Here is a 25,136-nt window from a genome sequence, read left to right as displayed (position 1 = left end):
TCATACTTCACCCCATCTAGTGAACCTTCACCAGAAAGGGGACCGAAGGAAGTTATTTCTTGGGTGTGTAATTTGTCTTTGGAAGTCATTTCCATTCCAAAGCACAGTGTAACCGTTCTCACCTAAAAGAGAATGATGGAAAATCCTAACATGAATCAATGCTTGCTATACCAGAGACACCTTTCATGGGGATTTTGTTTAGAATGAAAGATGTAGTAAAAACTTTAAGATGTAAATAAGTGGTGAATAAATATGGGATGTACTTACGCATCCACGCACCAAGTACTGGAAAGCTGTGAGCCACGCAAAGCAAAGCAATGTACTACTGAACCATCAATTTAGTAGGTCATTTTGAATGTTGACAGCAAAATGGCTGTGTGCATGAGATACCACTACTGTATTTTGAGATCCTTTCTAAGAATCCTGAAATATTAATAACATGGTCTTAATGTAGTTGAAGACAAAGGAATGTGTTAAGGGGTAGCAAGGATTGCCGAGAATAGCACCATGACGATTTTGAAATTTCTGCTTGTGCTTGTAAAAGCAAGAAGAAAAAATAGTGTGTTTCAAGAATAGCAGCCTTCAATTTTACAAATGGGAATAAAAATGTATTATCTAAACGAAATCATGTATACGTATTCTTGATAACATATTAATACCAGCTTCAAGGAAATGTAGAAAAAATATGTATAAAGTTCCAAAATCATTTTTGCTTTATTAACATATGTATATATGTTAATTTAATATAGATCTATATACATATATATACACACAACTAACTTTTGAACTTTAAGAAATTCAAGACATCTTCCAATTTGATTTTTGTGAACTATGAATTTAACTGGAAATAGTTGTAGAAGTTGAGGAATCAACAATGCTCCCCACCCCCCTTTTCTTTCTTACAAGGTTTTGAATGTGCTGTTTTCACGTTGCAATGAATCAGTTACAGACCAATTTTTGTTGTCAACCTTGCAGTCCCATTGTGAGTTTTTAGATTTTGATGCCTGATGAAATGAAGGAGCACAAAGATCAATCAGGAACATGAAGGGTTTTCCTCCAACATCCAGATATGAAAAAACAAACCATTTATGCCTTCCCGGTCCTGGTACTGAGGTGCCAGGTTCCTGAAAGTTGCCTTTGTGGACTGTGACTGACTGAATGACAGATGGGACTCGGTGGTTTTGTGTCCGAGTTCAGGGACTCATTGCGTTTGATGTGGAATGGACAGCCTGACTCTCAGTGCTTCTTCCTGCCAAAGCCAGGGTTTCTAATTTTTATCGAAACCCTAGGGCCATCTTAAGCATGACCAAAAAGCACCTTGCATGTTGAACCCTATCTAATTATGTGAAGTGTATAAACTTGAGACACATAAATCTCAGTCATTGGAGCAACTTGTTTTTCTAAGATGCTCCGGTCCAGTGAAAGATGAAAGCAAATAAGGGAGAGATTGATCTCCAAGCGCTTTTATTGTCGGTGCTCCACACGTCATAAAGTTTGAACTCGTTAAAGGAAATTCCATAAACAACTTTAGTTAATAGTGGTGAAGTAACTGTGCCTTTCTGGAGCTTCTGCTAAACTCCCTTTCCGCTTGCCATTACAAGAGCCATGATTAAGAAAATACCAACAGGATGTGCAAGAGGGAGGAACAGACTTCAAGTGGAAGCCATACGGATGTTTGATGGATGAGTAACGCGATGAGGGAATGTGGCCATATCTGCTCAGAGAGTCGGTTTTGTGGATCTCTAGCTACTCATTTGAGTAAAATCTGCTGGCTTGCTGGCATGGTTGGTCTCTTTTGATCGTCAGGCTGATGGAAAAGTGCCTGATGGCTTCTTCTCCCCCTGGTATTTTTGATAGTACAGAAACATCGTAAGGATGTGATAAGTGGAGAGAACTGAGACTGAATCATACTGGAAAGATTGTGGGTAACTGTCACTTTTTCTTTTCTTACCTCTGGGCTAATGAAGTAACTTTATGTTTAATGGCCTTGTCACTGTGGATTTAATAGTGATGGTGTTGGTCCATTTTTATTTCAGATAGAGACAGATTTGGGAGGTGATCGTGAAGGGGGAGAAAAAAAGGAGAACAAGGCTGTATTAATTATGTTTTATTGTAAGGTTTCCCAGAATTAGTGAGTTTTTCCACATTAGTAAACACAGTCCTTAGTGCCAGTGTGATGATGTTTGTAAAGATGAAGTCATGGAAAGTGTATCAAGTACATAAAGAACTATATGGCCCAGGTTCTCTGTACCAGCCATTTGAGGGTGTGTGTGGAGGAATGGAGGGGGGTGTTGAAAAAATGGAAAGAGGGCAAAACGGGAGGATTTTATTATTTTGAAAATAAATACAAACTATCTGCTGATCTTTTAAAAAAACTTAGCATATTCTAGAATCGATAGTCTGTTCTAGCACTTTCCCCTGAAATGATGACCCGCGTCTTACTAACTCTTCTTTTATGCTTGGTTGCTTTTTTTTTTGGGTCTTTCACTTTGGGTCCTCTCTGTAGCTGTAATTAGGAAACAATCATCAACCAATTTTTTGTTAGCACGGGGACACGCTTCCAACTGGTTGGTTCAAGACCATGCTCTCAGATTTCATAGCATGTGATCAAGAGCCCATGCTTTGGGGGCAGATCATTTGGGGTCAAAGCTGGTCCCTGACATTTACCAGATGCATGGTCAGGTCCTGGCAATTTACTGCTCACAGCTGATATTCCTCATTTCTAAGGTAAGGCTAATAACAGGGCCTGTGGAAAGCGGGTGTTGTAAGGATTAAACATCATGCATATAAGCAGGGTACTTGGCACATAGGAAACACTTGGGCAACTTTAGCTGTGATTTTCTTGATGCCACCAGATTTCAGAAAATTTCTTCTGTAGGGCTCCTTGGTCATCTGACCGGAAGTGGTAATGACCCTTAAAGGTAATCCATTAATGTTTTGGGATGCTTTTACCTGCATCTCATGCCAGATAATCAATAGTGATTAACAAAAATGTCTCTTTCTTCTGATTAAAGGAGGTGACATTTTGCTTTGTTACGTTAGCAGTGGTTTACATTGGTTTGTTTTTTTTCTCCTTTTCTTTAGCCTGCAAAATTGGATATTACAAGGCCCTCTCCACGGATGCCAGCTGTGCCAAGTGCCCACCCCACAGCTACTCTGTCTGGGAAGGAGCCACATCGTGCACCTGTGATCGAGGCTTTTTCAGGGCCGACAATGATGCTGCTTCTATGCCCTGCACCCGTAAGTTGTGTGCTTGTCTCCCGTTTCTGTGATGCCAATAGCTTTCATTACCACCTAGCAGGGTGCTGCCAGGTCTTCTCCCAGGATATCTGTGCAGGGGCCAAATTAGATCCAACAGGCATCTTTTCTCAATTGTAGCAGAGGAAGTGCTTATGAAAAGAAAGGATCTTTCTCGCTCTGGCTGTTCTGCTTGCCTTCAAGATGCACAGCTGCCAACAGACCACTTTGTGGAACAGAGACTGAGCGTTCAGGCGTTGTCTGACAGTGTAATTAGAGCTGAGATTGGAGTTTATAAATGGCTTACCATTTCATTGAGGACTCTTGGGGAAGCTTGACAGCTGTGGGGGAAACAGGTACAGGGCAGGGTTCCGAGGGTGGGATCGCGTGTGGACAAGTGGTTTCAGTTCTGTGTGATATGATGTCATAGCTTGTATTGTTATTACCCTTCTTCCTTCTTTCCTCATAGTTTTGTATTCATAACATTTAGGCTTGGATCCTTGCTTCATGCTAGGCACGCCATGAACGCTGGGTTAATGAATGCCTGGGGTTGGCACCTTGGTATGCAGAGGAGTAGCGAAATCTTTTCTTACACTTTATATGGACAGTGTTCCTAGGTGTCCGCATTCCTTTCATGTACACTCAGGGCTTCACAGACCTTGCGATGACTCTGACCTTGACCAGAACAGGGAGTGGTGAGCCCAGGCATTCCACCCATATGTTTCCCTTCGGTGAGTCTGTGTGTGGAGGGACAGAGCCTCGTGTCCGGCACACAGGCTTTCCACGGGGTTTGGCTTTGTTTTCCAGCCCACCATTTCGTAGCTGAGTGACTGTTTAGCTTTTTATGTCTCCGTCTCTTCTTCTGTGGAATGGAGTTGAGAATAGTCTCTCCCTCGTGGTTATTGCTACTCAATACCCTCATGTTGTTTGCATACTGCGTAAAATGCATAAAATGATGCTGCTCAATATAGTTTAGTTTTTACTGTCCTGATGATGATTATTTTGTCCCCTAACTACTGTAAAGTCCATCTTGGCCATCCTGGAGCCAACATCACTAAAAATAGAAGTATTTTCTAGTTTGGGAGCAGTTGGGCCAGTTGTGAGGCTATTCTCCAGACCAGTCAAGAACCACTTTTAAAAGGAGTGGGGAGAAAGATTTTTAGGTCCATCCCAAATTTTTGCTGAAATTGCCATCCACGCCGGAGTTTCTTTCATAACCAAAAGCAATAATAATAATAACAACCATTTTATAATTATACCCCGGTGATGTATTAGGCTTTCAATACACCTTATCACAGGGCTCATATTATAATAAATCTATAAGGTAGGATCATCTTTATTTTAGGGAGGAGATTACTGCAGCTCAGAGATGTTAAATAGCATATGCAAGACTCCACCCCAGCTTAGTGACAGGGCTACACAACCAAAGGCCTCCCCTCACTCCTACATACTGGGATGATGGGAGCCACCCCAGGTCAAGCACAAACTTCCAGAGGGAAGGAATGCACTGGGGCCAGCCTTAGGTGTGAACGTAAGTGGGCAAAGATTTCCTTGTCCACTTCTTTTTCTGGTCCTTCCACAGACAAAGTACTTTTCTCTGGATGGCCACATACATCTGACAGGCTCACGTCCCAGCCTTTTCTGCTTTTCTTCCCATCTAAATGTTCTTATCTTATGTTCCATTGTGTGTGATTACTTTACTAATAAACTTTTCTCCTCTATCCACACACACACTGCGAGCAGTTCTCCAGTTGTGGGATTTTAGTAAACTCATAGGGAAATATTGTGGGCTGACAGTGTGATAATTGCCATCAAGTAGTTCACCACCTATGGTCTGTACAGGTGAAGCCTTCTCTAGGTTGGGTCTTAGTTGTGTGAGGAACCTCATACAATTCATCGCGGATGGCAAGACGGCCTGGCTGTTTCTCCCAGGTATTTTCAGTCTCATGATTCTGCTCTGTTGTCTAGCATTCCAGAAGACCATGCACCAATCACTTAATTACTGCAGCTTGCTGTGTAGAAGTTTAGGGAGACTCCAAAGATTGCCACATGCCTGAGTCACTAGAACGTTTGTCGTATGAGTAAGTGTGGCAGCTGAACCCTTGAAATTTTACATTTCTGTAGGAATAAATTGTTAGCTTTCTCTTGAGGATGCAAATGAGAAAAGGCAAATATTGACTTTTAGCATATGGGTGAAACAAAAATTTTAAAAACTAAAGTAATTCTTGCATTTTTTTAGAGAGGAAGACTGGTGGCTTTTTGTGTCATTGATAAAAGGTCCATGAAAATACCAAAGCTATGTATGACCTTTTTTTTAATCCTAGTCCGTCCTCTTGGAACTCTTTCTACACTACACTAACTCAAACTCGCAGCATTATTCTAATGTGTGTTGCATCCCTCTGACCCAAATTAAGAGGTGACACAGTGCTGTTGTTAATGCCATGAACTTGTGAGGTTTAACCTCTCCAAGTCCCAGTTTACTCATCTGTAAAATGGGATTCTCACGATCTACCTGTGGGACAGTTTTAAAATTTAAATAAGAAAATATTTGCAAAGGTCTGGCACATGGCAGGGATCTAACAAATGTTTGTTCTCTCTCTCTCTCTCTCTCTCTCTCTGTATTATTTTTTACCCTAGCTGTTCACTTCCTCCCCCAGACTCCCTCCACAGCAGATTGCCCATGCATGTCACTGCTTTTCTATGGTGGTTTTCTCATTTGATTGTACAATTAAATTACCCAATGGCTGCCGTGCACTCCAGAATCTCCTTCCAGGGGTAGGACTCAGGCATCAGTGTTTTGAAAAGTTGCCCGCATCATTGTACTCTACAAAGTTGAAACCACTTTTCTGCAGAGTTGAATTTTTAAGTTCTTTTAAAAATGTAATCAATGTTCACTACATATGACTCTGAAGACCTCCGCTGAGACAGGGATCATCAGGGAGGTGACCCTGTTTTGCTAACGGGTGTACTAGTAAGTGAAGTAGCAGAATTAGAATCTATGCTGGCCTATGGCTCCCTCTACATTTCTCCCTTCCTGATGGACGTAGCGGACCTGCACTGCCCAATACAGTAGCACCCAGGTTCATGTGACTATTTCCATTTAAACTTATTAACATGCAGTTTAAAACTCAGTTTCTAACTTATGCTTGCCACGTTTCAAGAGCTCAATAGCCATATGTGGTCAGTGGCCACCATACTGGACAGCACTGCTGTAGAATATTTCTATCACCGCAGAATGTTGTGTGGGACAGCGCTGCAGTAGACATTTCAATAGAGAAGAAGACAGTGGGAGTTTCTCCGAGAACCTCTTCTTCAAATAGCCACAGAATGAAGCCCTCCCTCTTTGCCCCACCCCCAGCTTTATCGGATTCTCTTGACAAGTTGTGGAGATGAAAAGGAACGTAAACATCAGGGATCCTTTCAAACTGATTCCAGCCTCTAATCACTTCTTACCAGTTGGTTAAACCAGGTGACAAACCCAATTCCCTTGTGCTGACAGCCATGATAATGAGGCACCTTCTTTGTTCATTGTGCTGTCTTTAACCCCAGCATTCTTATGCAGCCCTGCATTTAGTGAGCGCTCACTGTGACGGCACACTAATGAAGAAATAAAACACACTATCTGAGACTCATTCTTCTAGCCGAAGAGAGACTCTGCTCCACTGGCTTGTAAAATCAGGTTTTTGTTAACTTGGAGAACGATTAGACCAGGTGAATAGAAGCAGCATTGGCTAATTTAGAAGGAAACACCTAAGAAGTTCTTCACACCATCTGTATTGCTAGAGAACTTGAGAGAATTTAATGGGAAATAAACTTTATCTGTGGGCGGACTTTTAATGGAGCCTCTGGTTAGGCTAACATGAATGGTGGCCTGTCGGATGGACAGCATTTCAGTAGAAGCATCATCTGACTATTTTCAAGAAACGAATCCATACCTGTTAGAGTAGAGTTAGAACAATGCCTCTTACATGTTAATGTGCATGGAAATCACCTGGCGATTAGGAGAAGTCAGGCCTGACATTCTGCTTTGCTAACGAGTCCCCAGACGTTGCTGATGCTGCTGGTATGTGGGCCACTTTTCTGTAGCAAAGAGTTAGCTCCTTCCTGATGGGTGGCAGGGGATGGAGACCCTGTCTTCCACGCCCGTCACTTTCAGGGCGGTTCTTCAGTACAGTGGTGACTCTAGGAAGAGATTTCCAGGGTTCTGAACATTCTCCTTGAAATGGAAATTGAATACTTGATTTGCCTGCTGGAGGAAGAAAATCCACCAGGTTTGAAGTTGCATAATCCAATACACTCACTGTGGAGCTTTGTGCCTCTTTATTTTTTCCCAGAGTCCCCATTAGGTAACTGCTAGGGAGTGGAAATATAAATGTTCACCTAGGACCCATGTACCAGTCAAGAAAGGCAATGGGGTTTTTCTGTGACGTTGCTAGCCAGGCAGACACAGAGACCTTGATACACACAAAGATGCCAGTTAAGTTGATGAAGGAATTTTGATTTCGTGAATCATATTTTAGAAGGAATTTCAATGTGATTTTGTTTTATTAGTGGAACTAATAATGTCCCTTAACTCTCCAGATAACCACCCTTCCCCTCCAGATCTCCTTCACCTTCCCTTTACCTTTCCCCATCATCAGGAATGTAGTCTGGCAGTCAGTAGTGTTGGAAAAGTCAGCTGCATGCCTGTGCAGGAAGACTTTGATTGCCTTAGTCATTTAGCGCTTGTACTGTGATTATAATAGAAAGGTCTTCTTTTCCCCCGTTGGAAGCTGAACCAATATTGCATTTAAGGTGACTTTCCAACCCTTTATTGTGTTTCAAAGCTTCAGGTGGGGGGTGGGGGGGGCAGCCTTCTAGAAGAAGTAAATTGGCTTTGCATATCTAGGAAGAAATAGCTAATTTGTTATTTTGCCAACTTTACTTCTGAGCACCATTACCAGAGTGGTTTTCTGTCTTTTTCAATTGGAAATCTGTCCTCGTGCTTTTGGGTACCCTTTATTTAACTTGTTTGATGAAACTTATTAGAGCCTCGTGATTGGGAGCATTCTGTAGATAAGAGATTATTATTTCAGGTTGCCGACTTGAAGGGCCTTCACACATCTGTCTCCAACTAAATGGCCTTGAATAATTCAGTCAGCTGTGCCAAACAAACAAAGAGTGATTGATTGATACTTAGACATGGTCTAAAATATTCCAAAATTGCAGCTTTTAAGACAATTTATCCTGGAGTTGCTTAGAGCTAATGAGGGCAAATTTACCAAGATCTATGAAGAAAGGTCCTGATTTGAAAAAGCTTCGTGCAGGTTTGGGTTATCAAGATATTGAAACAGCCTAACTCCAAACAGCAAACATCACTTACTTCGTTTCTACAGTTGCCTTTTCTAATTGAATTTACTGTGCCACTGTATTTCCTCCAGAAAGTGTATTGTTCTAAAATTACCATTTCAGTTCTATTACTCAAAGCCCTGGCTTCTAATGCTTTCTGACAGTTATCAACATAATGAACCATAATGAAATGATGAGCAATCTTCAGTGGAAACCCAGTGTGGATCCCAGTGGTGCTGTGTGACTGTGTTGTTAAAATTTGAATGCAAATTAAAATAACATCGTCCTTACTTGTTTCCAAGGTCAGCAGAAGAGAGAGACTTTTTTTTTAAGTGCTTTAATTTTGGAAATCTCACATCCGTTTTCAAACAAACCCTTGAAGGTACAATGTTCAGTTCAGTCCTCTAATCCAAAGATTTCTATGCTGAATAGTCTGGCTGAGGGACTTTGGGAGGGAGGTCTAGTATGAGGCTTTGATGTTGAAAAACCGTAGGATAAAAAGCAGTCTTCCTTTTCAAGTAAACTGCATTTTTTTCTACCCCCAAACATATTTCTTTTTGCTTTAGACATGTAAGTAGCTAATAATATAATGATAGGGGGAAGGACATCCTCTGGAATTGATTAATGGGAGTGCAGTTAGCTCTAGTGAAAGACTAGTTAGTCGAAGGGTGAGAACAAAGGCCAACGATTCCCAAAGTTGTGTTAATGAAAGTGTTTCAGAAGGTCCATTGGTTGATCTCTAATCATTTTACATTTTATCATCCATGCAATCAATCATTTTTGTGAACATATTTTTATGAAAATTCTTGAATCGAAGATTTTTCAGGGGAATTTATTTCATGTTATCAAATTTTGCAATATAAGAGTGTAGTTTCATACTCCATTTCATTTGTCACAAGATGAAAACTCAAACTGAAAGACCAACTGTCCTACTGCCATAGCACGTGACCTGGTTTTTAGTTCAGAACATATGGTCCTGTTGCTTGTTAACCACTTAATAAGCCAGCTAATGTGCCTGTCCCCTGGAATGTACAAACTGATCAAAGCAACCGAAGATATTTTGATGATTTAGTTGCAGCCTTCATCGACCTCTTCCATTTCTAGGCTGCTCCTTTAGTTAGATCCTCAGTGGTGCAAGGTTTGACACAGCTCCTGATTAAGTCACATCCTTGCTTCCTCCTTTGGGATTACCTTTCAGCATTTTGACTACTAATAGGAAAAGGTACATCTAAAGAACCTAAGTGCACAATTCTTGTCTAAAGAAAATTTAGAATATAGTGGAAAAGATCACCAGGTGTGCTGAATGAAAAGCACTGGATTGACTCCAAGCTGAACACTTGCCATTCGGTTGTTTGCACAATTTTTAAAAGCTTTAAGATATTTAGTGAAGATCACATATCATCTCATTGAATTATTGGATTTAAAATAATGCTATTTTAGTGTCCTCTTTACCTCCCAACCTACTGTTCACTTTATAGGGCTTAATAGTATATTGTGGATTCCACTGGAAAATGCGTAGGTTTGGGGAACACTAATATATGTCCAAGTGAAAAGCCTGAATAATCTGCCAATGCCATTTAATCATGTTATTCCAGTTTTCCCACTACCATGAATAATTAAGAATGGCATGTTAGCAGCCGAGCCCTGTCATTTCCGGATAACTTTTTTGATGCTGTTCATGGAAGTCATACAGTGGTTGTGCACAGCGTGCTTCTATGAAACAGGGTCAATTAGACATTTTCCTGAGATCCCCTGGGGTAAGAACTAGCTACCTTCTTGCTATCGGCATTTTGATTTTCCTTTCGTAGTTGACTCTTATTCTACATGCTATCTAGAGCTCAGCAGAAGAAGAACTGAGGGAAGAGTCTAGTTACATAGATATAATTGCCCCCCGACCTCCTGTGACCTTCCACCCAGGGAAAGAACTTGAACAGAAATTCCTAATTACCCTCCTGTGTGGAAAGTAAGAACCAGGCAGAGAGGACAACTCAACTCAAGCTAAGGCAATAGCACCATCCATGAAGTATTCTCAGCAGCCTTCAGCATCAAGGGCAGAGAAGCTAGGAGAAATGTGGCATTGGGTGAATTGAGAAAGTGGAAACGTTTCTGGTTAGTCTACAAAGAATTCATAGTAGCAGTCCTTTTTTTTATTTTATTTAATTTTTCGTATCTCCGTGACTGGGGTTATTTTAGCCTTGCTATGTTTTAGCTTCGTATTGGCCATGCTAATTTGGGAGAGTTGCTTAATCTAGTTTCAGATGGCTGTGGCTAATAAATACTTGTCTGACAGATTTTGTTCTGGGGGTGAAGTAGGATAAAGTATGAAAAAGTGCTTCACAAGAAGTACAAATTAGTTCACAAGCTAACTAATTCTAAAACAAAATACTCATGGTTTTAAAAATATATGTATTACTTTTCCCTGTCTTTCATACTCTAGCTTGCTCATGGATAACTGAGTGTACTTTATAAAGTACTTCAGCCATGAACTAGTCATGTTAAAATAAAGAAACCCAAACCCCAATTAACCCAGTAAAGAAAAGCTGAAAGGTTCCGGGAGAGGAGAATGGGAGAATAAATATACTAGAAAAATGCAGGGTGGCAAAATTACAGCAAGGAGTTACCTCTATGGGAAGCCAAGAGTTTTTCATGACAGTAAGAAATGACTGATGGATCCAAATGGCTCTGTGTTTTAATAATGGGCAGTTCTGCTTTGGCTCTATTCATTGTTAAAACACACAAACCGCTGTGATAAAAGGTTATGCGCTGTTCATGTATCTCGGAAGAGGTGTCCCTGAACAGCAGTCTTTATGTAAACTAACCCCTGGCAGCAAGGGCCAGGAGAAAGCAATTAGTGGTGGCAACCTATACAACTGTCAGGGGGGAAAGCATGAGCTTCATTTCAGTCAAAACTTACACACCCCGTTTCCTCCGCCTTATAACCTGTCTTTCAGCTGGAGAAAGATTAGCAAAGGCTTATCTGAAGGGTTGGAGGGTTTTATAGCTAAGGCACTGAAGTGTCACTGACTGTCCAAAAGTTGTACATGATTAATGAAGCCTTATGGAATGGAACGTGAGACCCAAGCTGCCTCTTCCTCAGAAGATAGGTCTTGTTCTGGTTGCTTTGGCATTTTACTAGGGTGACGGTAGAGCTTAAAGAAATTGATCATTTAAAAGTTACGTTTCTGCCCATGCATGCTCTTGGGGAATGTTTCTTTCCACATCCAGAATTAATTTCATGGCTCAGGCATTGAATTTTAAAATGGTGATTAAAAATCAGTTAAGTATTAAAAGTCTGTGATAGCTCTGGAAGCTACACTATACATGAGCCCAGCTACTTTGGTTTCCTATCAACTCTTTCCTGGACTTCGTTGCAGACTTGATTTTTTTTTTTTTTTTTTTAAGTCCTTTAGCATGCAATTGCCTTTTCTTTTCTTTGGATCAACTTTTGTGATCTACAGAGGTGCTGTGGAGGTGATGCTTCTGAGGAGTGAGCCTGACTGGGCTAAGAACGCATCACTTTTTTATTTATTCAGCAGATACTCGATAAGCATGTCTGTTTAGCATCTTTGTAAGGGCTGAGGATACTCTCGTAAATCAGCAAAGAGAAGAGACTCCTGTTCTTGTGGCGCTTCTGTTCTAATGAGCATATATATAATAAACAAGGTAATTGAAAATTCTCACAAGAAGAACAAAAGGTGATGTCATTAGGTAAAATAGAAAAAAGGGGAGAATTTTACTTTGCATAGAATAGTGAGGAGTGAGGAGGGTGAGTTTTGAGCTGAAACCAGAGGCTTAAGGAGGCAGCTGTTAAAAGAGCCAGGGGAGAGAATTCCAAGCAGAGCTAAAATGTCTGAAGTATCTGAGTTGCATGTTTAAAGTGTTGCTAACAATGTGAGTTTTAAACTTGACTCATTTTGCCCCCTGGTCCCAGAGTCTGTTAGTACTTTTTAATTCCAGTTGTTACAAGAAATAGAAATTTCAGATTTGTATGTCACATTACCCCATGTGACCATATAGATTTGAACCCTTCGGCAGAATCTACTTCTGTTCAACTATCTTAGTGGGTTTCAATCTTTTGCTCAAGTTCCAGTTACTTCCTATAAGAATGCAGAAGTACATTTTACCTAACTTGGTAGCTTGGGGTGGGATACAGTGGGTACAGTTATTTTGACCTGGACTTTCCACTGAATAGTTTGTACCAAACTCCAGAGGCATTTATGACTTTAGGTTCAACGTTGGCTGATCCTTTTTGAATTTAGGGCTCCTACAGATTTCAGGTGGATGTGTAAACATTAGGTTGTCCTGAGTGGGACTACTTTAAATCCTGACATAAGCCAGCAAGTGTGTTCCCTAAACTACTCAGAAATTATACTTCAGTGTAATACATGGGAGAGAAAAACTAAGATTTGTGGAATTACTGGCATTTTCTTTTATACTTGGAATATTGCCCTTAAATTATCACTTTCACTTAATTTTTCTACATAATATGTGGTTCATTTATGGAAGCTTGTTTTCCAGAGGAGAACACATGATAGGTGAAGGAAGATCAAGATTTATTTTATGATATAAGATGATATATTTTATGGTGTGATATGATTGTCCTTTGCTTTTGCTGTCATTTGGCTCTAGTTGCTTCGAGGCTTCATACTGTCAAACTCCTGTCAACTGAATTCAAGTAGACGTCCCACTAGAAAATAATAATTACCCATTGGAGCACCTTTCACCAGTACCTGCTGTGCGATACAGAAAGTATTTCATAGCAGTGAAGCAAACGGATGCTCATTAAATTTACCCACAGTGGCAAGAAATGCAGTGCCCATTTTTTTCAGAGCAATGAGAAACTCAAGAAACAGGCCAAAATATTCCACGTATTTCATTCCTTCCTTATCAATGAAGGGAGATGTAACGGGCTTTAGAAGCCAGAGCTGTTATCTGGGCTGTAAAAATGTGTAAATCAGGGCTTCTTGGACTGAGCTCCACTGATAGGTTCAGGGTACGCTTGATGTCCGTAGAATTATGGGCATAATCATGAGGATCCCCGTGAGCATCTTCCTGGGAAGAGGTTGCATTGTGCCTGTCAAATTCTCTAAAGCAGGAGTTGGTAAACTGTGGCCTGAAGGCAAAATTCAAGTGCCCCCTGTTTTTGCAAATCAAATTTTCTAGGAACACAAACACACCCACTTGTTTAGGTATTTTCTATGCCTGCTTTTGAGGTACAACAGCAAAGTGGAATAGTTGCTATACATATCCACCCATGTGGCCCATAGAAGCTGACATACTGATGACCTGGCCCTTTACAGAAAAAGTCTGCTGAACCCACACTGAAGGATTCTTAAGGTCAGGATTACTGCATTTCACTTCTGCTTCCGGTCGTACCGCTGTTACCTATGCCACCGAATTATACTTAAAATGTGAAGTGCGTTTTACACAAGAGAACTTGAAAATAGTTTCACATGCTAGCCTCATGCGTAGATGCAGGGAGAGAGAGAATCTGAGGCTTCTTAAGTTTCCAAGGGGGTTTTACAAATAAAATAAAAAATGTGAAGAAAGGACACTTAGGTTCCCTTAAACATCCTTCCAATAAAAGTATTTGATTGATTTGTATTTTAAAATGTCTTAATTTTGATGGTAAAATTAAAAGAAAAATTGTAGCTCGATAAAGTCTAATAAGGAAAATGCCAGCCTACCATTGAAAATGTTAAAATTTACTGTCTTCAGAGCTAACATTTTCCGTAACTTGATGCCTGAGTAAATCATCACCTGAAGTCAAAATGGAGAGAGAAAGGTCATAATAACCCTTCCCAAATTAACAAAACTTTAACTGACAGGGCCCACGTTTTTAATTCACAGCCATGCTGGTTGGTTAGGGAGCTGTAAAAACACAACAACAAAAAACCGAGAGGACAGAGGACTTGTCCTTGCATCCTCCAGAAGATCACACAATCCATAGTTAACTTCCTTTAGTCTCTTCCTTTCCCCACCACCAGCTTCCCTTCCTTCAGCTACTCAGGAAAGTGTCAAAATGAATCAATACTTTTTTCCCCACTCTATTCTAGAGCAGGTGACAAATAGTGGACACTCAATAAATATTAGCTGAATAAATGAATGACCCCACAGTCCCTCCCAACAGAAGTAACCGTGTGTGTGTGTGTGTGTGTGTGTGTGTGTGTGTGTTATAGCGCTCCTTACTTTTTCCAAAGGATTTTTAAATTATAGAAAAGAGGAAATTAAATTAAATTAGTTACATTGAGATACTCCTTTACAGGGCTTAATGCTCATGAATTTGTCTGTGAAAAGCTAATACTCAGAAACCTGTATTAATTCACACATTTGAGAAACCACTAGGTAGTTGGGCATGGGTGCATTGAAGGACTGCGTTAGTTTTTCCATCCAGCCATTCACTGATTCATTGACTCATCGAACATTTATTGAGCTTGCGCTGAACTAGAAATCATGGTAGACACTGGAAAACGATGAAGACACCAGTTTTTCTCTTGAGGAGCCTATAGACTGATGATAGGGGCAGATATGTGTCTGATTAGCATGACCATGTTCCAAACAAAATAGGGAGTGGAAATAAAGACCTAAACTGCAAAACAACGCCATAAGCAGAATTGCTGCCTGTCCTACATTCAGGCTCGTGGGTGGTTTTAGAAAGCTTAAAACCCTACTGTGTTCACAGTGACCCACAGCTAGGATCTGCTCGATAGAGATGATGTCAGTGTGAAGACTAGAAAAGTAAAACAAACGTTACCTGTATTCCTCTTTGTTATACATCTCATATTTGTAATTGGAGACTTGGTGGACATATTTCTGACGAGCAAGTCAGTCACTTGTCAAAAATGTAATTGTACCTAAATAGCCAGATACAGTATTTCTGTAAACAAAAGAGAAGATGATCTGAGAGTTAAGATTTCTTCCTTCTGGATGCTTCGTAACATGAGAAAACTCATGTTACTCAGAATGCCTGTTTCCTTTTCTGTGTAGCCGGCTCTACAGGTAATTGCTTTAAGGTGCTGCTAAGTATAACTGTTGGGCCCATAGTGACTTTTGACTGTATTTAAAGTCTGTATTCTTTTCTCATTGTCTTGAGAAGAGAATACTTTCTTTTCTGAGGAAGAGATGGCCCCTCCTAGTAAATAGAAACTCACTTCATATATTTATTATCTTTTAACTGGCAAAAGTTAAAAAAAAAAAGAAAAGAAAAAGAAAAAACACACAATCCCACAAACACAATACAGCCAACATTATGATTTTAATTTATAAAGCAAGTGTCTTTTCCCAGGCCTGTGCCAACAAATGTTATAATCATACTCTGTGGACATTGCTGTATTTCCTTCCTGTCATACTTTAATTTCTAACCTGCTACTATACCCATCACTCCCTATGGCAGCGAAACTTAAAACATGTGCAGTACAATTCCCCAAACCATTCATGAAGGCAACGTTAAACTTGAATTTGCCTAGTTCTCTGTTTTTCCTTCAGCATCTACTTGAATCTTCTTCCCAAAGGAAGAAGTTCGTTCTGGGCTATCTACCACTTGTCTTTCCTGCCAGCCCTCCAATTTGAAATCCTGCAGCATTTTTTTTTTTTTTTCCATGTTTCAGTGTTGTATCTCTGAGGCCTGTGACCATTTAGTTTTCTGCTCCATTTCTTCTCTGTTTAGACACCGCCGTGCCCCGTCCCACATACTAATTACTGACTTTTTGCTTCTGCGGTGCTTTTGATTCATTGTGTCACATTTTCCCATGTGAAAGTGGACCAGGAACCTTGGCAAAGAGGTTAATGGTTTTAAGAGTCACTCTTATTTAACCCTGGAAGTTGCAGCAAAATAGGAACCATTTTATAAACCAAGCTGTGGTCAGCGTCAGCTGCAGACTAGTGATGGATTTCATCACAGTGGAAAGTACCTACAGAATCTGAACAAGATTGAAGATACACACTCCCACTTTCTACCTTTACGTCTCAAAATTTGGTTCAAAGTACTGATTTTGTTGTTATACCTTTAATGGGGCCATGTGGTAGACTGGAAATAACCCCAGAGTGGGAGTCGGTACTTCATGAATTTTAGATTCTGTCACTCATTAGATTGCACAAACTTCCCATATTATCAGACTCACTTTCTGGATCTCAATTTGCTCATCTTTAAAATGAGGCTATTTGACCAAATGGTCTTTACTATACTATCTGGCTCTAAGAGTCAATGATTTTAAAGAGTTCTATTCATTTATTCAAAAACCATTAATTTGACCCTGTTATTTTCCAGTCACTGTGCTAAGGACCATAGACACAAATTTGAAATCTTAAACAAAAAGGAAATTTGAATTTTCTTTCTGAGGACTTCTGTGGGGTAATGTTACCTTCAACACAAATTTTATAACACTGTTTTTTCTTTAAGGTTCCCAGAATGAGGAGTAGGTCTTAACACAAAGAGAGATCATACTTAGTCTACACGGGAGACTCTCAGGACCTACTTACCTTGTTCAACAGTTTTCAACTAAGCTGTATAAAGAGAAAAGAAGAGTGAATTACCCTTAGCCAATGTTACCACCAAAATCCTCTCGCCATTCATCACCATGAGCTAATAATACATATGAAACATGGTCCTTATTCATAGGTTACCTCTTCCCATTGTCTGTCAGTAGCTACTCTGGAAGACTACATTCCATTGTGGTCGACTAGATAAAGCTTCTCGTGACTTCCCAGTTAACCTCCAAGCCTGCGGTTAACTTCCTTTTCCGGAAAAACTGAACAAATTTTCCTGAAAGCAGTAATTGCAAATACATTTGAAGTGGAATAGATACAGTGAGCAAAAGATCTCTCATTTTCCTTAAAACTTACTTCGGCTCTTTTCTTGGAAGACTAAAATACAGGAGAAGAAAGAAAAGAGAGAGCTTTCCAACTGTCACATTGAGTAAATATTTTTCATTCACATGTGACAGGCATCTTTTAAACCTTTGGAACCAGCTCAGCTCAGACCAGGAAAACGCTCTCTTCTCCCATCCTGATTCTTCTCCTTGAATGTAATTTGTGTCACAACTTCTCAGCATATAAAGACTAATGTACAGCAAGAAGCAAGAGGGTTCATCATTGGCCCTGTACTCCTATTTCATTTTTATTATTTTTATTACTATTAAATCAACCCCTATGCTGTTTGCAACCAGTTGTAATGTTTCAAAACAGCCACCACCACCATTCATATTTTTGAAACTCTTTGGTGTCAGTGGGAATACGAACAGGTTTTCCCTACTCTCCGAAAGCAGAGAGTTGCTATGAAACCTTTCTTAAGCTGAAACAGTGTAAAGTGAAGAAGCTATCACATGAGGGCCCATCTTACTAAAAGATGCACAAAATAAATCGAGATAAAGCACAGATGCTCACAGACACAGTTCAAAGCACATTCAAAGCTATGGCGGCTCGATGCTGAGATGCTGAGTGTACTTCCTGGGGAAGGAGCCTGGTGGTGCAGGGTGCACGCTGCCTCTCATAACGGCTCGCTGCAGAGTACGTGCTGAGCACTGTTTTTGCCCTTTTTTTTTTGTAAAAAGTGAAAATCCTCTTTGGATTTCTTCTGGATAGCAAAAACAGGTCTTTCCTAAAAGCAGAGCGGTGTAAAATGTACTTTCGAAAAGCGGGGGGATAGCTGTGTGCTTTCAGAGGGTCTGCTGCATCCCTGGTCCGTTGAAGGGCGGGCAGGCAGTGGGGACTGTGAGCCTTTGTACAATACCTGCCTCTAGTTGAGATCTGTCAACAACAGTACCTCCCTTCAACATCTCTGCGACCAGGTTAACCCAGTTCCTACTAATCACCACAAACACTTTCATCCTCAACTGCCATGTTGAACCAAAGAGGCGCATCTATCCAACTCAGTTAATTTTATTCCATATTGGTGACATGCTGTACTTACGATCATCATTTATCTTTAAAAGTGGTATATACCTCTTAATTTACCAGAGCCCCACCACTGCCCTGGGGACTGGAGTCACATTTGCATACCTATTTTCAGATGAGCAGATTGAGACTAGATAAGTTATGGTATTTTCCTGCCACTTCAGAGAGAAAGCCTGGGCTTGGAGCTCATTTGAGGTACAGTTGCTTGACAGAGTAGCAGACAATGCTACATTTGTTTGCATAGAAATGAGGATGACACACGTACAACCTTCTATTCTTTGAAATGATCTTTTTGCTGGCTTGACTTGCTTTTCACTTTCTTTGCCCAGTGGGCCCATCTTCTTATAGTTGCAGAGACTAGGATAAGCCCTGAAAGATCCCAAAAGGATCGCTTCAATTCTTGGTGTGATATGTTTTCTTTCTTTCTTCAGGCCCACCATCTGCTCCCCTCAATTTGATTTCAAATGTCAATGAGACTTCGGTGAACTTGGAATGGAGCAGTCCTCAGAACACAGGTGGCCGTCAGGACATTTCCTACAATGTGGTATGCAAGAAGTGCGGAGCTGGGGATTCCAGCAAGTGCCGACCCTGCGGAAGTGGGGTCCACTATACCCCACAGCAGAATGGCCTGAAGACCACCAAAGTCTCTATCACTGACCTCCTGGCTCATACCAACTACACATTTGAAATCTGGGCGGTGAATGGAGTGTCCAAGTATAACCCTAGCCCAGATCAATCAGTGTCTGTCACCGTGACAACCAACCAAGCAGGTAGGAATCAACCCACTTTATTGTATGATCTAAGTGAATATAGAAAAAGGGCTTGTGTTGATATTCATGAATGATATTAAATTTCTACAACTGAAATAGGACTACGTGGATCTAATTATAAACCTGGGAGCTGTGTTATAATACAAAAGACACTTAGAGGGATGTTCATTTATTCAGCAAATATTGTTTTGGACATCAGCTGCATAGCATGCCTTGTACTGGGTGGTGGAGATTCAGTGAAGACCAAGACAGTGATTGAAACCAGATGACAGTCCAGTGAGTTGGGTCACTCACTCCAGGCTGGACTTCTCTTCTAAGGGATTTATATTGGCCATTTTAATCACAAGGTCTGTGGTTGGACAGTAGAGCATTTACAAACTATTTAGGATTATGAAATGGATTTTTACCAATCTGTATTGGTATATTCATATTTGCTACATTTGCCAACAAAAGCATTGGCAGCTATAGTTTTGGTCTTGTTTTCTTACTTCAAAATTTAAAAAATAATCAACAAGGATCTATACTAGAGTCACCATATAAACTTGTGAACAGTCAGTGGTTTAATGGGCAGCTCTATCTGTGTGGTTGAAAAAATGTCCCTTAAAACACATACAACTTTTGCAGCCACTTTCATAGTTGAATCCACAATTGACACGTGGGGGAAGAGAGTTAATTTACCTCATTTCCTGCATCACTTTCCTCTTGTAATTGAGATGACTAGAAAACATTTTCTGTGCATGAAGTGTTTCTGCTGAGTTAATTGCAAAACTCTTACAAAATCTTGACTAGCAGATATTTCAAAGTGCAAAGTAGAATCTGGGTTTCTAAGCTCCAGCTCCTGACCCATTCATTCCCATTCCTCCCCTAAAACAGTCTCCACACTTCCTCAAGCTAATTTTCCATCCTGGATTTCCGCCACATGTTTCTCATTGCGGGCTCCCTGTTACTTCTGGAGAGTTAAGGGGGAGCAGGAAAAAGGACCGTGGTTTATCCTTTTGTGAGACACTTAAGAACAACAAACTTCACCGGAAAAGGATTATAAATTGCCAACAATCCTACGTATCACCTCTTACTGCACTTTTCTCTTAAATGAATGTTTCAGTAAGTGCACTCAATAGTTAAGTAAAATGTATCTGTACTAATTGATCTATAGTAAGAAGTATTCCAGTGGCCCAGTCCAAAGCCATTATTTTTCCACTTTCCCCTGAACTTGCTAGAATAAATAACAAGTTAAGACTTGGGGAAGATTTTGAACTGGAGCTAGAATGGCACATCTTCCCTGAAGGCCACTTTGGTTATACAAATGTGACCAGTTGTTTAAAATACGTGGTGTGAACAGATCATCTGGTTATGCTTTTGTCTTTTATTTCTGCCCTTTAAGGTTGTGAACACTGTTAGTGGCAATCGGTTCTATTTTTCTACAAAGACTAGTATGATTTAGGAGGTTGTGATAGCATCACAAGTACTCTGTGATTGCCAGCTTATTAGTTCTCTTTTGGAAAAATGCAATGGAAATAGTGTACATAGATCCTGGGAAATGCATTGGTACCACTGGTATCTCTGAGTTACAAGGAGCCCACAAGGTACAGAGCGATCTCCGCACTTCCTAGAGAATCTGATTCGTGACCCAGTCAATATTCTTAGGTTCAGCCCCGCAGTACCTTTTCGGCGACCCTCTGAACACACCACTACTCTGTATCCAAAACTGAATTAAAACTAGGAATGGACATTTTGAAGCTTCAGTGTACAAGGTGAAGTCATTCTTTTTGGCAGAGAATAGCCTCTGGGAGACGTGCTGAGGACAGGCTTGGCTCCCACAGATTTTGTGGGGAGACTTCTATGCCTCTCTGTGTACCTAAGGATTCAAGCCAAAGGATTATGTCAGCTCCCACCGGGCCAGAAGTTACAAGGAGCACGAAGAAGACAGGTTCAGGATCCCCCCCAAAGAAGAAAATGTACAAAAACATTATGAAAGAGGGAAGAAAAAATGCAAAGTTTTATTAAAAATGTAGGTGTCATTCTTTTAGATCTAGGAGAAAGGTGGACGGTGGGGGTGGGGGTGGGGTGAATTCCTCTGACACAATGAGGTTGTTTTCTCTGCCATGGTGAGCAGTCCTGCCAGGAGGTTTGCTGAATAGGACAAAATTCCAGCTCCTTATTTTAATTTTCATGAAGGGTAATGCTGGGAAGCTGCTCAAAATTAAAAATAAATCTTTCAATAAGGAGACCTCCTATGTGGCCAACCAGAAAGTTTTCACTTAGCAGAGAGCTGTATACGTGCATAGCACTGCCTCATTATCCGACCATAATTTCGAGTTCACAAATTCAAAATCATTGGGGCAGTTTACCTTTGATTAACAAACCCTTTCTTCATAGTAGTGCAAATTCATACTGTAGGCCAAAATTCTGGGTGACTGTAGCAACCATAAACTCCATCAACACTCCCCTAAGCATATTTACATATGCCCAATTATATTCTAATTGTCATCGTCCCTATAATTTCATTCAATTCAATTCCTTAGGGACCTTTACAGGCAATGATGTCTTACTCTGTAAGGAATACACAGAATAAATGAATGGCAGCATTTGCCACCTGGAGGCCACAGTTGCGTGGCACTCCATTTTTGCTCTGTTTTCACAGGCCCCTTTCTCTGATCAGTAACCTATTTAAGAACCAACAAACCCAAAGCCTGCTAGAATTCCTGGCTTTATCATCACCACCTCTGGGTCTTTTCATCGTTGAACAGTTCCCCACAGGTGAAATGACTCCCCCAAGCCAATGTCAGAGCCAGTACTACTTGAAACCAGAGAAAGCCATGCTCTTTCTTCTAAAATTATTAGATAACTAATAGCAGTCCTGTATTCAGCTTGGGATTCTCCCCACTTGTGAGAGCAGACTCTGAATATCTGGGCATGGAAATGTAGCTTTAACTCACGGGGCTTTGATCCTTTCCTTGTAGAATGTGGTGTGAGTGGGCCAGTATTCTCACATGGTTATTTAGACCATTCTAACCCAAATCTATGGCAGTGTTTTAGGGGCTAATTAACACCTTTTCTTTTTCCTCTCCCCTCCTGAGTTCAAAACCAGTTGACCCAGAAGAGGAGACAAAGGGAACTCAGAATGTCCCTGCTTTGTTGTCCCTGCTGATCCTCTGATAGAAGGAGAGGAGTTTTATAGCTGTGACCAAAAGTGCTGACTAGTGACACCTACCCAGTGTCATCCAGAGACAGTGTAGCCCAGCTGGCTGATTGCAGGTTTCCTGCAAGAGCAAAGCCTGTGTCCCTGAGTTTGGCCAAATGAGCGCTCTGTGCATTGAGATGCGAGAGAGCAGAGGGGCTTGATCTGAGACGCAGTGCTTCTCCCAGAGTCTCCATGAGCCAAGTTACCCCAACCCCCACCTCTACGTTAAGAGCAGTGAAGGAGAAATCAGAAGAGGGTGAGAGTGGGAGGGCCAGTGAAAGTCACCCCATAGGAGAGCATCAGACAAGGAAACAGTTACTTTCCAACATTACAGTCCACGAGGAACACAGTGAGAGCTCCTTGGAAACTCTTATTTCCCTTCCTCCATTTTCTGTCCTCAAGCAACTGTTTTGCCTTTTGTTCAGGGGGAGATGGTTCTGATGTTTATGAAAAATGAATTAGCAAACTGCTGGGTGATTTGTTTTCTAGATGACTTTCCTTCGGTTTACTTTTACTTAAGTGGACCATCTCAGGCAAATAAATACAGGATGTGTCACTAGGAGAGAGAAATGCTGTATAAATGAAATAAGGTTTCCCTGGCCAGGCAACAGAACTGTGAATATTTTTGCTGAAAATGCTGGGATGGCAGCCAGCCGATCTTAATATCACTGAGCCCGTTTTCACTGTGCACCCCCAACGCCCCACCCCTCACACTTGTCTCCCCCCTATGGGGCTCGACCATATTCTAGGTTGCTTGGTTTTAAATCATTATGAACCCCTGTGGCTGGTATTCTATTCTACCCCCAGATTGCACCCAGGGAGAGTGATAACCATTTTGATTTCTGTTTTGTATATGACACTGTTCCCCATGCTTTACAGTGCAATACATCTGGTAATCTCTTTAGCACAGCTATAGTGTGTTAGTGACAAACATCTTTAACACTCTGAGTTTGCAGGAGTTCAAATATTTAATGGATTACATAATTATTTGAACCTAGATAATCTTTTAGGCTCTTTTCCAATCCTAAAATTCTGTAATTCCAAGAATATAGACATGAGCTATGAGCGTGAAGAAATGGGGCTTATTTCCCTGTGATGTTTAGAAACCTGGCTCTAAAGACAATTCTCAAAAGAATGGGGAAAATTCCAAAAATGCTTCAGCAGAATTATCAGAATGCATCTGAATCCTGCCTTCCCTTCACCCCTCCAGCCCCCACCCTGACGAAGTATTTACTTGGTAGGGTAAAGCAGTAAGCTAGCTGTACCTCTACTATAATTGTTCCAGGTCCCTCCCCAGACATGTGGCAATGTCTGGGGACATGTTTGGTTGTCACTCCTGGGAGGAGGGGATGTGCTATTGCATCTGGCAGGTAAAGGCCAGGGATGTTGCTAAACACTCTATAATGCAGAGGACAGTCCCGTCACTCCCCCCCACCCCACCCCCCAGAATTATCTGGTCCAAAATATCTTTAGTGCCAAGATTGAGAACTCTGTTCTAAAGATATGTTTACACACAGATCTTGTGACTTCATAGCAATGCCCATTTCTAAGGGTTCCATCACCAACCTGTCTTTGCTTAGTTCCATTACTTTGTGCTGGGAACATAACACACTCACCACTGGTCTCGGTTAAAAAAGGCCCTTTGGGGCCTCTTATGAAGAATCCCAGTTGCTGTGCCATCAGAAGAACTGGTGCTGCTTGTTAGACTGGCCTTATTCTTTCGGATAGACAATTAAAAAAACTGCCAGAAAATACCACACCAACAATAAAGGGACAGGATACCACTACCCAGCATGTAGTAGAGGCTCACTCCCTGTTTGTTGATTAACACGTTTATTTACAGTGGAAACAACCAGTGAACTCCTTGTCAAGTAGTGATAAATTTCATAAAGCCAAAATAATGCATAGAGAAAAGAAAATAACTAAGTACAAGAGGCATACTGTCTTTTATTACTCAACTGGTAAGACCCCATTCTCTCTTTGTCTGCCATCTTTTAATTAGACATATTATGTTATTTGAGTGAGATAATGGAGAACAGTGGGAATTCTCATCCCCACTGGGTATAATTGCTACCTGTCTTCTAGATAGTGATGAAGATGAGCTGGAACTGGAAGGAAACAGGATCAGGCAGCGTGGGGGCGGGGGAGGCTATGGGAGGAGCTAGGGTTATGGATGTTCACAGGAGACCCCCATAGGAAGAGCTCTATGGTTCCAGCTTCCTTTATAATGAAACTCTCTGGTTTGCTTTTGATCTCAAGTAAATCATGTTGTGTTTTTTTTTGATTACTACTCGGAATTTGAAAGGAAACAAACAGGCCATGAAACTAGCGAAATCGCTTAGTTAAGTCAGAAATCTTTCTAGAGACGTATTTTAAACTCTTCCAAACAAATTGTAAAGCAATTCCACTGAGAGAAATTTTGCTGAAAAGTTGTTTGCGCCTCCTCAGAACACTTGACCCTCAAACAACTGGGGTTTGAACTGCGCAGGTCCACTAATATGCGAATTTTTCTTCAGTAAGGACTGTAAATGTGCTTTTTCGTATGATTTTCTTAATGACATGTTCTTGTCTGTCGCTTACTTTATTGTAAGAATACAGTATTAACGCATGTCATATACAAAATATGTGTTAATCAACTGTTTATGTTATCAGTAAGGATTCCTGTCAACGGTAGGCTGTTAGCTAAGTTTTGGAGTCAAAAGTTATACCTGGAGCTTGGACTGCAGGGG

The 25,136-nt window shown here is 40.8% G+C and overlaps 1 protein-coding gene across 2 annotated transcripts in view; it reads left to right on the top strand.

The window, feature by feature from the left end:
- Positions 1-25,136, top strand: part of EPHA4 (EPH receptor A4) — a 125,847-nt gene that overhangs the window by 56,233 nt on the left and 44,478 nt on the right. For both annotated transcript variants that reach the window (XM_019753685.2, XM_019753686.2), the window contains exons 4-5: positions 3,085-3,240; positions 18,888-19,226. In XM_019753685.2, the coding sequence (XP_019609244.1) occupies positions 3,085-3,240; positions 18,888-19,226 (495 nt within the window). The remainder of the gene's footprint in view (positions 1-3,084; positions 3,241-18,887; positions 19,227-25,136) is intronic.

Source organism: Rhinolophus sinicus, linkage group LG01 (genome assembly GCF_036562045.2).
Source record: "Rhinolophus sinicus isolate RSC01 linkage group LG01, ASM3656204v1, whole genome shotgun sequence".
Classification (NCBI taxonomy): domain Eukaryota; kingdom Metazoa; phylum Chordata; class Mammalia; order Chiroptera; family Rhinolophidae; genus Rhinolophus; species Rhinolophus sinicus.
The sequence above is the reverse complement of the archived record's forward strand: the minus strand, read 5'-3'. Positions and strand labels throughout refer to the sequence as shown.